Source organism: Balaenoptera acutorostrata, chromosome 16 (genome assembly GCF_949987535.1).
Source record: "Balaenoptera acutorostrata chromosome 16, mBalAcu1.1, whole genome shotgun sequence".
Classification (NCBI taxonomy): Eukaryota; Metazoa; Chordata; class Mammalia; order Artiodactyla; family Balaenopteridae; genus Balaenoptera; species Balaenoptera acutorostrata.
Window position 1 is genome coordinate 27,687,996 of NC_080079.1, and position 13,839 is coordinate 27,701,834.

At 53.9% G+C, this 13,839-nt stretch overlaps 1 protein-coding gene across 3 annotated transcripts in view; it reads left to right on the forward strand.

Moving 5' to 3' along the window:
• The window catches only part of FBXW4 (F-box and WD repeat domain containing 4), an 80,830-nt gene extending 67,564 nt beyond the window's left edge, over positions 1-13,266 (forward strand). For 2 of the 3 annotated variants that reach the window (XM_057531300.1, XM_057531298.1), the window contains 4 exons: positions 2,000-2,065; positions 11,503-11,643; positions 12,175-12,316; positions 12,517-13,266. In XM_057531300.1, coding sequence (XP_057387283.1) covers positions 2,000-2,065; positions 11,503-11,643; positions 12,175-12,316; positions 12,517-12,636 — 469 coding nt within the window. In that variant the 3' untranslated portion in view covers positions 12,637-13,266. The remainder of the gene's footprint in view (positions 1-1,999; positions 2,066-11,502; positions 11,644-12,174; positions 12,317-12,516) is intronic. The other variant, XM_057531299.1, reaches the window with a different exon arrangement.
• The last annotated feature ends 573 nt before the right edge of the window (positions 13,267-13,839 follow it).

A 13,839-nucleotide genomic window follows, 5' to 3' on the forward strand; every position in this document is an offset into this window, starting at 1 on the left:
CACATGGTTAAGCAAGGGAAAAGGGCAGCTTTTGGAAAGAAATGTTCATGGCTGTCATGTCCAGGCAATCAAAAAAGGCCCTTCTCCTGGAGGCAGAGGGCCGGGGCCGGGCCGGGTGGGCAGGGACAGAGGGCAGGAGTCCAGGGCCAGGTGTTCCCATCCCTGGCCCGGCCTGCTGGGGGTCAGAGCTGTGGGAGCAGCAGGGATTCAGCTTCCAGGTGCCTCCCATCTCTTTCCATTGACTTACCTTGACGCTAAGTTAGGCCTGTTGCCTGTCAGAGGCCTGCCATAGGCCTCCTTAAGAGATGTCTGTATGTCTGTGCTGGCGCCCCTCACCTGGCCCCCTACTCCTCAAAAGTCTGGAGAGCCCAATTGCCCGCTCGAATGATTTCTAAGTGGCTATTATGTTTCCAACCCAAAGTAATTGGCTTTACCAGTTATTAATGGATTACCCTCAGGAGAAAAATGTTGGTGGGGGAGGGAAGTGAGGATAACACCTGGCTTTGTAGTTTGGGGCTTCAGTGTCCAGTGGCTGCTTCCCAGGCTGGGAGTCACTTGGGGCATGATGGAGTGGCTGTTTTAGCATGTCACTCTAGTTTAGTGGCTGCTGGCATGCCTATGGGTTGAGAGGAAGCTGGGAAGACCGAGCATGTCCCTAGAGAAGTCTTGACTTGAGGCATGGATGCTCCAGGGTGGTTCATGTGGCCTTTTTGTCAGCCTGGGGTTGAAACATAGATCCCTGCCCTGCAATTTTGATTGTAAATCAGTGGCTTGGCCAATGCCTGCCCTAACATCTCCCCATCAGCAACTAGCAGGCCAACCCCCCACCAAGCCAAAGCCATCGGCTTCTCAGAGCCCCGACTGCGGAAATCCACCTCCCCACTGACGTGCTTGGGATCAGAGAGCCAGAGGTGCTGGGCAAGGCCAGGGCCAATGGACTGCTGTCCCACATTGCTAACATGTCATTAGTATGTCCAGTTCCTCCCCCCATGCCCAGACGTGTAGGGACATGGCCCGTCCCTGCCCCAGGGCTCCTGAGTGACATAACTGCTTTCAGCTCTCTTGTTCCAGTTTAGATTTTCAAGCCCAGGGTTCCTGCAGGCTCCCCCTCCCAACCCCTTCCAAATCCTCTAACAAAGGAGTGGTCTGGCGTGTGGGTTCAAGTTCTAGTCCTAGCACTATGGCCAGCCTGGCTCATTGCACAGATTTCTTCTCACTGGGTTTGGGCCTCCACTTAAAATGAAACTCTGCAGATTGTATATGTTGAACTTTTTAGGGGTTTAAGAGAGACTCTGGGAAATACTGAGTGTTCCTTCTCTCCTGCCTCTTGGCAGTGTCTGTCATTATCCTTTAAACTCTGTCTGACTCCTGTCCCACTCCACAGCAGTCCTGCCTGCCTGGCCCCTCACATTCCCTACTTTCCCACCCTCACCTTTTCACATTGTTACCCACCTTTCATAGTTCGCCTTTTCTCAGTTTGGTGCCTTTATACCTGCCTGGTGCTTGTACCATGTTACCATATTCCCCCAGCTCTTAAAACCTTCGGTAAAGCCCCCCAGCCTCCCTCACCTCTGACCAGGGAGGGCATCCCCTTCCGGCGCCCAGCAACCTACTCCCAGGAGACCATTTCTGTGGTGTGGCATTGTGAACTTGGTGTTCATACAACCGAAGCCCAACAGGCTTGCTCTCCCTTGGCCTCAGTTGCACATCTAGAGATCCATTTTTATGGTGGGCAGAGACCACCCAACGAGGTCTGAGCAGCAAACTCAGCTATTGAATCCATGGGTCCTCTGGCCAAGCAGCTCTGGGAGGTTACAGCCCTCACTGTGCTTCCATATGGTTTTCCCACAACTTCTCTGATGGCTCTCTTGGCTGCTTCTCTCATCCTGGCTTAACCCCATGATCCCCTGGAGAATAAGCACAGCACTTCCAATTGTATAGCCATTTCCGCCACAAGTTCTGACAAGCCAGACCTGACTGCTCTCCTTTTGTTTGGCAGCTCCTTTGTGACAGGGACAGCTTGTTGTGGGCACTTCTCACCCCTAAGAATCTGGGACCTCAACAGGTAAGAGATTCCTGAGCCCACCATGGCTTCCAGGGTGGGCGGGGCTGGAGCGGGTGGGAATCAGAGGAAAGCTGGCTGAGCCAGCCCCTGGTTCAGTTGGCCGAGTGGTTCAGGAGGATGCTGGAAGGACCCTGCCCCAAAACCCACTGACAGCCTCCGCTGTGGCCCCTTCGCACATGGAATCATTTGTTAGCTTGAGGAGACTGTTGAAGTAATTTATAATAGGTAAATAATTTCATGTAGAATTTATGATAACAACAACAACAGTTTGGATGTATGATACTTCTTCTCTAAGGAGTGCCTGTGTGGCTATATAAAATCCCATCTATCCTCAGAGATGATTTTTCTAAAATAAAGAAGTTTTAGAAGTGGCCTACAGATCTGTAAGAAGAACAATACAGAACAGTTAAAATATATCCAGTTTTTATTCACAATTCTCTGCCTTGGCAGGCTTGACACATTCCCATCTGATTACCTGCCATTCTGTTGGGGTTTTATTAATCTTTAATTTTGACCTAATTATAGATTCACAGGAAGTTACAAAAGTAGCAAGGCAAGGTACCTGTGTAACATCTTACGTAATATCAAGTCTAGGAAGTTGACATCGGTACAGTCCACAGACCTTTATCTGATTGTACTTATTCGTGTGTGGGGGGTGTGCGTGTGTACGCATTTCTTTGCAGTTTTATCCCATGTGTAGAGTCATGTAACTGCTACCACAGTCAAGATAAAGAACTGTTTGTTCCATCAGCACAGAGACCCCTCATGTACCCCTTTATAGTTGCACCCATCCTCCTCCCCTCCTCCACTCCTTCTTGCCCCTAACCCCTGGCAACCTAACCTAAGTGAAGAGCACTTAGGTGCTCTTCATCTCTGTCATTTTGTCATTTTGAAAGTATTATATAAATCAAATAATATATCTAACATTTGGAGATTTGCTTTATTTTATTTTATTTTTTAACTGAGCGTAATTCCCTTGAGATCCACAGAAGTTGTTTCATGTGTCAATCGTGCTTTATTTCTTATCGCTCAGTAGTATTCCCTGGTATGGATGTACCAAAGTTTCTTTCCCCATCGACCAGCATTCACCCACTGAAGGACGTTTGGGTTGTTCTCAATTTTCTGACTATTGCAGATCAAGTATCATAATGTTCATATTATGAACATTTGTGTATAGGCTTTTGTGTGGACATACGTTTTCAGGTTTCTGGGATTAATGCGGGGGAATACAATTGCTGAGTCATTGGTAAGTGTGTGTTTAGTTTTGTACCTGCCAGACTATTTTGAGTATCTTTACCACTTTATATTCTGACCCCAGTGTCTGAGAGATCTAGTTTCTTCACATTCTCAACAGCATCTGGTAGTGTCACTGTTTTTTTGTTTTTGTTTTTTTTTTAATTTATTTATTTTTGGCTGTGTTTGGTCTTCATTGCTGCGCACGGGCTTTCTCTAGTTGGGGCGAGCGGGGGCTACTCTTCGTTGTGGTGCACGGGCTCTAGGCACGCAGGCTTCAGTAGTTGTGGCACGTGGGCTTCAGTAGTTGTGGCTCACGGGCTCTAGAGCGCAGGCTCATAAGTTGTGGCGCATGGGCTTAGTTGCTCCATGGCATGTGGGATCTTCCTGGACCAGGGCTCGAACCCGTGTCCCCTGCATTGGCAGGTGGATTCCTAACCACTGCGCCACCAGGGAAGTCCCTGTTTTTTATTTTAGCTATTTTCATGGATGTGTTATTTAATTGTGGTTTTAATTTGAATTTCCCTAATAGCTAGTGATGTTGAACAAGTTTTCTTGTGCTTATTTGCCTTCTGTATATTCTTTTTGGTGAAATGTCTGCTCATGTTTTTTGCCCATTTCTAACTGGATTGTTTGCTTTTTCACTGTTGAGGTTGCAGAGATGGACATTTCTGCTGAAAGTCAGTTTTATTTAGTCACATAGCTGGACCTTATGCTTGGCATCAATATTGATCTGGGCCTGGGATGGCGGACAAGCTGGGGCAGGGAGGGTGTACACCACCCCACCGTGACCCAGCTTTATCTTGAAGGTTGAGTAGTCTTTGGCCTCTTCTGCCCGTGGTTGCCTTGGTAGGGATGCTTCTGGGCACAGATTTATGGTCAGGATGGCGTTCTAAGGCACCAGCTGCCTCAACAGCATTCTCTTATGAAATCCCTAGACCTCACTAACCCTAAACACTGGGTCTTTACAGAACTCAGAAAGGACCCAAATGAAAATGGGCACAAGACAGCTATGGCCTCAGTTCTCACTGAAGCCAGACAACAGATAGCCATTGCACCCTTACGCCAGCCTGAGGCAAGGCCGCCCTGGGCATCACTTGGCTTTCCCTCCTCTCTAGCTCCCAGACTCCCCTCCTCACCACTGAGGAGCCAGGCCTTGCTTAAACATCTCTTCCATTCCCAGGGAAGCCTGGAGGACCAGTGGTGCAGGGACTGAGGGAAAGATGCCCTGGTGGAGGCATCTGCTTTCGGTGGGAGGAAACGGATGGACAGGACGACTGTCTGTAGCTGTCTTTCCCAGAGAAGCCCAAGCAGATAATAAAGCCATGTAGAAAATAGGATTAAGGTAATGAACAGGCAGGACAGAGTTTGATCTTTCAATAACGCCAAAGCCTGACTGACAGGCCAATCTGGAAGGTGGAGCGGCATCGCCGGCAGGACTCAGTTGCGGGCGGTGTTTGGTGCTGGGTGGATTCTTTGCTTTTAACCTGTCACCGCTGAAACTTGAGGAGTTCTGGGATTTTCTCTTTTATGTGTGTGCTACAGCTTGCGGGGGAGGAGTACCGGAGGGGCAGTTTTGCTCAGAGCATCGCCCCTCCAGGGGCTGCCCTCGGGATGATGGTGGGGGCTGGGACGCGGCTCAGAGGTGCAGGCAGCCTGCTGGGCACCAGCACACCCTCATCTGTGTCTCTCGGGTACTGGTCCTCAGGCAGCCTAGGCTGCTTTTCACAGTGCCTGGAGACCTCTTTCAAGGTCACCATGGCTCCCTCAGCCCTTTGTTCATCAGGATTCCTGGAGACTCTGTTCTCCCTCTGGGCTAGGGATGGGGAGGTGCTAGCTGGAGCACACAGGTCTGAGAGCAGCCGTGGGCACAAAGCCATTGCCTAGATGGTAAGGAACTTGGCTGTCCCCCTCTCCCTTCCTCCTTTCCTGCCCTCCTCTCTCCTAGAGCTGGGGACGGGCCCAAGGACAGGGGATTTCTAACCTGTCTAAATCAGATGGGAAGAAAGATGGAGTCCTTCACCCAATTTGGACGTGCTAGAGTGTTCCTGTTTCCGAGGATAGATGGCATTCAGGCCCAGTCCCTGGCCCCCAAGGGCCCTATCCTGAGAGACTGTACTGATAGCCAACCACTGAAGTATCCCTAGCTAGGCCCTGAGGAACTGTGCCAAAGCCATCCTGTTCCTGAGTTTGGGTCTGAGGAATTAAGGCCCATCTTGTGTTCTCCATCTGCATTTGATCAGGGCCCTTGGCTCAGCCCCAGGTAAGGTGTTATCTATGTGGGGGCTGCTGGAAGACCCCAGGGGTGGGTGGCGGTTCTGACTGGCTTGACAACACATCAAGCCAGTGATCTTCCCCTGGTTTGCCCTTGCTGTGGATTTTACCTTTTCTGCCAAGGTACATTTGAGCTGGATCTACCATTGGTGCCCTGAGATCAGGGCACAGTGGGCAACCCCAGTGGCAGTGGGGAGGCAGGCACCAGGATGGAGAGGCCTGTGATCTCAGCGTTAGAGATGTCACAGTGGGTCCAGCTGTGGTCCTAAGCCAGCCTGGGGACTGTTGGGTAAGGAAGTCGGTAGGGGTGGGTTTTGGCGACTTGGCTACTCCTAGGGCATTGAGGGTTTGAGTCCTTGGCTAGGTACTGTGCTGCTCTGTATGTGTGTGACCATATTCATGGCCCCTGCATAATCCCACCTCATCTCCCCTTCCCCTTCAGGCCCGCATCATCCCCAGTTCCCCATGACTCCTCCATTTCCATCCTTAGCCCTTAAATCTCCTCTTTCTCAGCAAAGGCAGGGGCAAAGAAGCTTCTCACATATTCTGACAGACACCCTATATTTTTCCCCTCTGAGCTTTTCCTCTAGCTGACCCCTGTGCCTGGGATACCCCCTCTCTGCCTACTGAAACCCTGCTCATTCTTCAGCATAAATAGCACCTCCACCATGAAGCCCTCCCTGATCCTCACCCCTGTGGCTGGAATTGGTGACCCTTAGAGCATTCATAGGGCCCCCTTGATGGCCACCATGTGGCCTGGTATAGCTTCCCTTCAGGCTGGGAACTTATCTTGGAACCCTGGACTGAACACCGGAGACACATGTCATGGCATCCGATGGTGTTTGGAATGACAAGGGGCGCCTGGCTGCAACCCTTTCTGTCTGCAGAAAGAACTGGTGTCCTGAGCGCAGGCTGGGCCACTCTGAGGGCACCATTAGTGCCCATCCCACCCAGGTGTGGTTTTGTCTCTGCCCCCGCCCTCCACCTCCACCTGGGGCAGGGGGCCTGGCCCTCAGTCGGGGTGATTATGGGAATTGCCCCTCTTTAAAGTACATGCCTTCTCCTTTGAAAGTATTATTGACAGCTTTTCTCATTTTCTTTTTTCTTTACCTCTTTGAGGAACCCTGTAATTTCTTTCTCTTTCTTTCTTTCTTTCTCCCCCCACCCCTTCCCTTTTTCTTTCTTGTCCCCTCTGTCATCCCCCCCAACCAACTCTTTGAAATTGGCTCTCTGCCTGCTGACACCAAACTGATACTTTGCGTTTCACTTCTCCTTATCCCTTTATGGCAACAGATGTTGAAATTTTGTATCCTTTTATCTGCCCGGCTGCCCCTTCCTGTAATTACGGTCCTCTTGTTAGCAGTACAAAGTGGGCTGCCCGTCTGCCTGGCCTTTGAGCCACTGTGTCTGAACACGTGTGCATGTGTGGGTGCTGGGGCTGTGCACGCGCACATGCATGCGAGAGGCCTGTGCTTGGGGAGGGCCTTTCCCACTCACCTGATGGGACTGGGGCAGGCGAAGCTTCGGTGGGCTTCTCCTGGTCTCCATGGACTCTGTGGTTATCCTTGGGACCTGTCTGCCTCCTTGATTCCCTCCCCCTCCCCACCAGGGGGCTGGACGAGGACAACCACTCCCTGCTCTCCTGCTGGCTGAGCAGTGAGCACCCGGAGGCCCATCATGGTCAGGAAGCCGGATCCCACCAGCTTGTGCCCCTCACATACCGATGCCTCCAGCCAAGCCAGGTGCCCCAGCCCTGCACCTCTGTTGTTGCTGGCCCTTCACCTGAGCCGTCCCCCATCTCCTGTCACTGCCTGTCACAATCCTGTCACTCACTGAAGAGATGTTCTTTTATCTGTCCCCTTATAAAAATCTCTTTCATCTCTCTTCTGGTACCCACCGAGCCACCCCTTGTATTGTTGGTTGGATAGATGACAGACTTCTCTCCCTCCCTGGACTGAAAACTCCTTGAAGAAGGGACAGTGTCTCCCTCAAAGTCTTATCTCACATCTCCCTGCAGTTTCTATTAGGCACAATGCCTCATATACAGAAGGTGCTCAGTAAATGGTTATTGATCAAAGAAAGGAAGAAAGGGAAGGAGAGGGTGGAAAGAAAGAAGGGAGCAAAAACCCTCCTATTTTCTTAGTGACCATGTTGGGTCCAGCTTATACCTTCAGGCCATCTGTCCCCTGGGGGCACAGAAGATGTAGGAAGGTGGAGTGTTTGTCACCCTTCCACCCTCTCACCAAAAGCCATCGTTGCATTTTTGCAGTTGCACGTGCCAGGTGGGGTATCCTCACACCCAAACAGATGCAGGAATGAACACCCACAGAATCTCCAAGGAGCATCATCAGGAACCCAGTGTGTTAACAGTGGCTGTATATGGTGTGAGGGCCATGGGCATTCGTAGATGTGGGTGAGGAGGTAGAGCCAGGATTATCTTACCTCAGGGCAGTTTAGCACAGGAGGACTTTCTATGGGCCACGGCTTGTGCTGGGAGCTCAGGCGGGCCAGGCAAGGGAGGCGTGTGGAGGCCGGGATGAGGGAACTCAGAGGGAGGAAGGCAGTGAAGCAGGTCACCTGGCTTCCCTGGCCTGCAGGACCCAGACTGGGGGTAGGGTGGAGGGGGGCTTCCAGGGACTGACCCTCTGCGCCCAACTCCAGCCTGGTGCTTAGGGCCTCTCCCAGACAGGGCATCTGGGTCTTCAAGGCCAGTGCCTACCTCCAGTTAGCTGTCCCCACAAAGATGGTGATGGGGCGGGGTATAAGTATCTTATTTACATTTCCTCCTCCCTGACTGTCAGGAAGTTCCTGTCATCCCACTTTCCTCCAGCTTCAGTGGAGTTGCCTGGGCAGCAGGTTCAGGTTGGGATGGGCCAGGGAGATCTGATTCCCTCACCTGATCCCCTCCTCAAGGGTCCCTGGGATGAGGCCACACTCTGCTTGCTTTTCCTGCCCAGGTACTCTGGGGACTCCTGGGGGAAGCCACACACAGCCAGGCCTCCCCGGCCTGTGTCTCATTCATCAGGCTCACAGGGGCAGCCCCATCTGTCTTTATCTTTCCCTGGGTCAAGAGAGAATTGCTGGAGTCAGGCTGGGGGGAGGCTGGGGTGGAGGCCCCCCAGCCCTCAGTGGCTCCTGGAGGCCCCGGCTTTGTGCGCAGGAGTTGGAAGGGAATGGACTTTTTGTCTGGCCCTCTATAGTGACAGAGCTGGCCCTTGCTCCTGTCTTGGCCTGAGGCTCTAAGCGGCAGCCCCTTTCCCACACAAGTTGTGCGACAGCCAAGGCTCTGCACGCCCCCCTTGCGCCCCCCCACTGTGAGAGGCCGAGAGGCATTCTTAACATTCTTTCCAGAGAAAAGGGGTGAAACGTCTGAATTTGGGGGTCACCACGTTATACAAATTGCAATCTAATCGTTTTTACAAGAACACACTTGCAGTAAGAAAAGGAACCCGGAGGAGGGGCTGAGGAGACAAACAGCTTGTTTCGTCCCCCTTCCCCCCAAAGTTTGGGGCTATTGTTGAGCTCATCTTGCTTCCTCCACCAGAGCAGTTGAGCTAGAGTTTTCTAGTTAAATTGGTCCTGTGGTGGGGGCCACGAAGGGCCCACGGTGCCATTTCTGTTTGTTTTCCCAAATCAAAGCCCCAGCGGGGCTCCTATGGCACCGCTGGGCTGCTATTTGAAGAGACGGGCCATTTCCCAGAGCCTGGTGTGTCAGTTTATGCTCTGAACTTAACCTCACAGGCACTGCACAGCAGAGCCTCGAGGGTCCCAGGCCCAGAGGCAAAAGAAACTGTATCTTTTTATTGGCCCATTTAAAGTGTGTGTGGCCCTTTCAGAGAATCAGAGAACTAACATGGCAGAAACTCCTCAGGCCCAGGCCAGGCTGGGCTGGCAGACAGGGGGCTTTGGGGACTTGTCCTGGCCTCCAGGGGCTGGTGCTCGCTCGGCCTTTGGGTCTCCCCAGAGGGTAGAGTTCTGTGTTTCTTATTGCACACGCTGGCATGACACTTTCCAGCGGTGGCTCAGATGCCACCCTGCCTGGGCAGGGGCCCAGGGTGGCAACTCGGTCTGGGTGTGGTCCTTGTGCTGCCGACCCTCAGTCCATGGGTGCCCAGCTCTCCTTCCTTCTGAACCCTGGGACCAGGGGTGGGCAGGTAGAGCCATGCTGGGCTTCACGCCCCCCAATCTCCACTGCCTTTCATCTTCTATTTCAAACAGACAAACATGAAATTACTTCTACAGATTAAAGGGGAGAGCTCCTCAGTCATTCCTGAAGGCCTCACTAATGGAGGGGGCAGGGCCCCTAAATCTGGAAGGAGGGAGAACTGTGGAGCAAAATAGCCCTGACCCAGTGGACGAGACAGACAGAGACAGACAGAAAGAATATGACCCCAGGCCCTCTCAGGGCTGTGGCTTGCCCAGGGGTGATGAATCATGGCTGGTGGCCCATCTGGAAAGGTGGGCTTTCTTGGGAGCTGAGGTTAGTGATCTCTAGGAGATGCTGATCTGGGGAGAAGGCTTTCTGTCTGATCCCTCAGCACACAGAGGAAGAAGCACTTCTCTTGGAAGGAGGCTGGGGACCTGGGTGCTGACTTAAGGCCTACCCACCCCCCCGCCCTGACTGGAGAGCAGCAGTGCTCTCGCTGGGGGTCACTGCACTGCCCGGGACTCGTGGGCAGAGTAGGGCAGAAAAGAACCCACAGCCGCCTCCTTTACTCCTTCAGGGAAGATGGCGGCTCCACTGAGGAGAAGGGAGGTTGAGGGTCAGAGAGTCTGTGTGAGGTAGAAGGACTGGAGCTAAGGTCCACGTTCACACACGTGGCTGGTGGCCTCGTCTGCCTCAGGCTCTCTGGTGAAACCTGCCTGGGCCGAAGCTGGGCTGGTGAGACCACAAAGTCCTCCCTAACCCGTGCCGGGGCCTCTCACCTGGGTGTCCCTATGAAGTGTCCACAGCCCAGTTTCTCCCGTCACGTCACAGGGGAGAGCCCAGCATCTCTTGGGTGAAGCCGAGAGATTTGGCCTGGAGCGTGTCCCCTTCTTCATTCCCCCCAGTCATTCTGCAGAAACTCACCGCTTCTACCCGTCCCCTAGCCACAGGAATTAGCGGGTACACTTGATGTTGAGGGGTAGTTGCTAGGGCCAGGAGGCCCCCCTACGTGGTTGCTAGGGGTCTGGCATCGGGGCGAGGGGTCTGCCCACTGCCGCGGTCACGGAGGGAATTACACAGTCACAAAGAAATTGTTCTTCTCGGTAATCTGCTCTCGGCCACCGAGAGGGGCAAGGGTGGGGGGAGCAAGCTGGAGCCCAGCAGGCTGGTGGCTGTGATCACAGAGGCGTGCTAGCCCTGGGCCGGGGGCCAGCCGGGCCAGGAACACCAGGGACCAGCCTGCTAAGCTGCTTTCTCAGCGATTTCTCTCCCCAGACACAAAGGTGTTTACTTGTTTTAACATCTCCTGGGACTCCCCTTCTCCCTTTGTGTGGTCTTTATCCCCAGTGAGGTTTGAGCCCCAGATTACAGGCAGGAATTAAGGCATTGGACTCAGGCAGCGCAGAACCGCATGACCTGCGGGATCAAGGCGTATAAAGTAACCAAGTGTGTGTGTGTGTGTGAGGGGGGCCGACCCCTTCAGCAAGGCCCATTCATCGTCCTGAGGAGGAGTGGCTGGGCGGCAGGCAGCCAGCGTGCAGGTGTGATGGAGGGGCTGCTGGTGGCTGACTGAGGCCTTCAGCTGGGGGAGAAGCAGGGACTGGGAAGTGGGGAGAGGGGTGGGAGTCTAGGGCATCTCCTCCTTTGGCCGCCCTCCTAAGGGAATCTAGCTCAGGAAGGAGAGCTGCATTTCCCCAGGAACTGATGCCATTTGAAGGTTAAAAGAATGTGTGTGGGCCAGGGTGGGACAAGCTCTCATCCTCTGCCCTGCCTCTCTTCCCAGTGGGCAGCTGATGACGCACCTGGGCGGTGACTTTCCCCCAGGGGCCGGGGTGCTGGACGTCATGTACGAGTCCCCTTCCACACTCCTGTCCTGTGGTTACGACACCTACGTTCGCTACTGGGACCTCCGAGCCAGTGTCCGGTGAGTGTGCCGGGCAGGAGGACAGGTGGTGAGAACCCCATACCAGTCCTGGCCCTCCCTCCAGTCCTGGCGGGCCCAAAGGAGAGGGACAGAGACTCTATATCAGGGGCTGGTAGAGAGCAGCTGACAAGGTCAGATCAAGCTTAGACTCCCCACCTTGGCGGCCCTGGTCCTGTGACCCGGGAGACCATAGCCACCAGGCCCTGATAAGAGCCTTGGGAGCCATCAGGGTGCTGTCCCTCAGCATTCTGTTCCCAGCTTTCCTGAGGCCTTTCTTGCCTCTTAAGTCTGGTGACACACAGCAGCCATGTGATGCGCAAACGAGGCATAAACCTGCCTGGGGCCAGGGACTTGCTGAGAAAGAGATCTTTACTGAGGAGGCTTTCCCCCATTAAGTCTGGTTTTAAAGGAATTTGGTGATTCGGCATCTCTTTCTCCCAGCCAGAGTGGCTCCCTAAGGCCTCTGGGGAAGCTGGGGTGGAGGTGGAGGGCACCCCCAAACCTCCCCCTGCATCACCTCCTCCCGGACAGGAAGTGTGTCATGGAGTGGGAAGAGCCCCACGACAGCACCCTGTACTGCCTGCAGACGGATGGGAACCACCTGCTGGCCACTGGCTCCTCCTACTACGGTGTCGTGCGACTGTGGGACCGGCGCCAAAGGGCCTGCCTGCACGTAAGCGTCCTGCCCACCGCAGGCCTCCTGGATGCCAGGACTTGTTACTGGGGGCTGCGCTGGTAGTGGGTGTGCCTGGAGAGGGTGGGAGGAAGCCTACAGTGGCCCCTGTCCCCTGGCACTGGGCCTGGAAATCCTGGGTTTGGGCTCCCCCGGCTCCCGGTGGGGATGCTCTCGCCACTCCTGTCCCTCCCGTGCAGGCCTTCCCTCTGACGTCGACGCCCCTCAGCAGTCCTGTGTACTGCCTGCGCTTCACCACCAGGCATCTCTACGCTGCGCTGTCTTACAACCTCCATGGCCTGGACTTTCAAACCCCGTGACAGGGCCACCCCAGCCTGTGGGCCAGAGGAGCCAGCTACTCAGGGACCTCTGCTGCCTGCAGGGTGCAGTGATACCTCCTCCCCGGCCCTGCCTGGGTTCCTAGACCTGTGACCATGGTACTCAGGCACCTTAAGATAAAGGCTGCTGACTCCTGGGCACTGGGGTTACCCAGGGGTGCAATCCCTCTCAGGAACCAGTTGGAAAGAAGGGACCTGCTGCTGCTCAGTTGAACTTAGCCGGGCCTCGCTTCCCTGTTGGCCAGAGCAAGGATCTGGCCTGGGGAGAGAGGCCCACCCCTTCTTAGAGCCGGGCCAGCTCACCACAAGAGAGTGAGGTGAGGTGCTCCAGCCTTCCCATTTGGTCCCTTCCTGCCCCTTCCCTGGAAGGAGAGGGGAGGCTGCCAATACCCTGTGACACCAGCCTCCACCTCAGTCAGACCCCACCCTTAACCAAGCTCTTGGGCTGGGGACTCATTCCTGGGGTACTGTGGCCTGGTCTTCCTTTGAAACCAAGAAAGGACAAAGGGAACCCCGAAATTTTGAATGAGTTCTGAGCCAGCCCAACCTCAGGCTAGCTGTTGAGACATGCTAAAATGTTCATTTTGTAGAAATAAAGCTTGATTGTTCACAGATCTGGTTCCTCACTGGCTGGCAAGACCCCAGGGAGAAGGAACAACAGATTTAAACTTGGGGTTGGGCATGCTAGGGAAGGGTAAGATCTCGTGGCTCAGTGTCTCAAAGAACAAACGTTTCTTTTCTTCAGGAAAACCTCTTATTACCCCCTCCACCCCTTTGGCCCTGGTGGTGGGGTGGGTGTCACCTGTGGGGTATGGAGGGGGACTGTGGAAAGGCTCCTGGCTGCTAAGCTGCTGTCCACCTGCAGTGACCTCCTTCACCCTACTCCAGTGCTCCACAATGCTGCAACCCTTAGGCTGGCTTTACACCCACAGTGTCTTAATATCCTGGGCTGTTTCCAGGTTTTCTGCAGTTTAAAAACTTCTTCCTCACTCACCCTTCACTTAGGGTCTACAAGGTAAGGTAGCACAGGGGCCCTTCCAGCCTGGTTTTCCTCTGAGTTTATGCAAACAGGTTGGGGAAGACGCCCTGCCCTACTGGGGTCAGGGCTCCCTGATCCTCTTCTCCATCTAAGACCCACACCTCCCTTTATGTGGAAGGTTCTATATTGAAGGTCCCTAGGCTAGA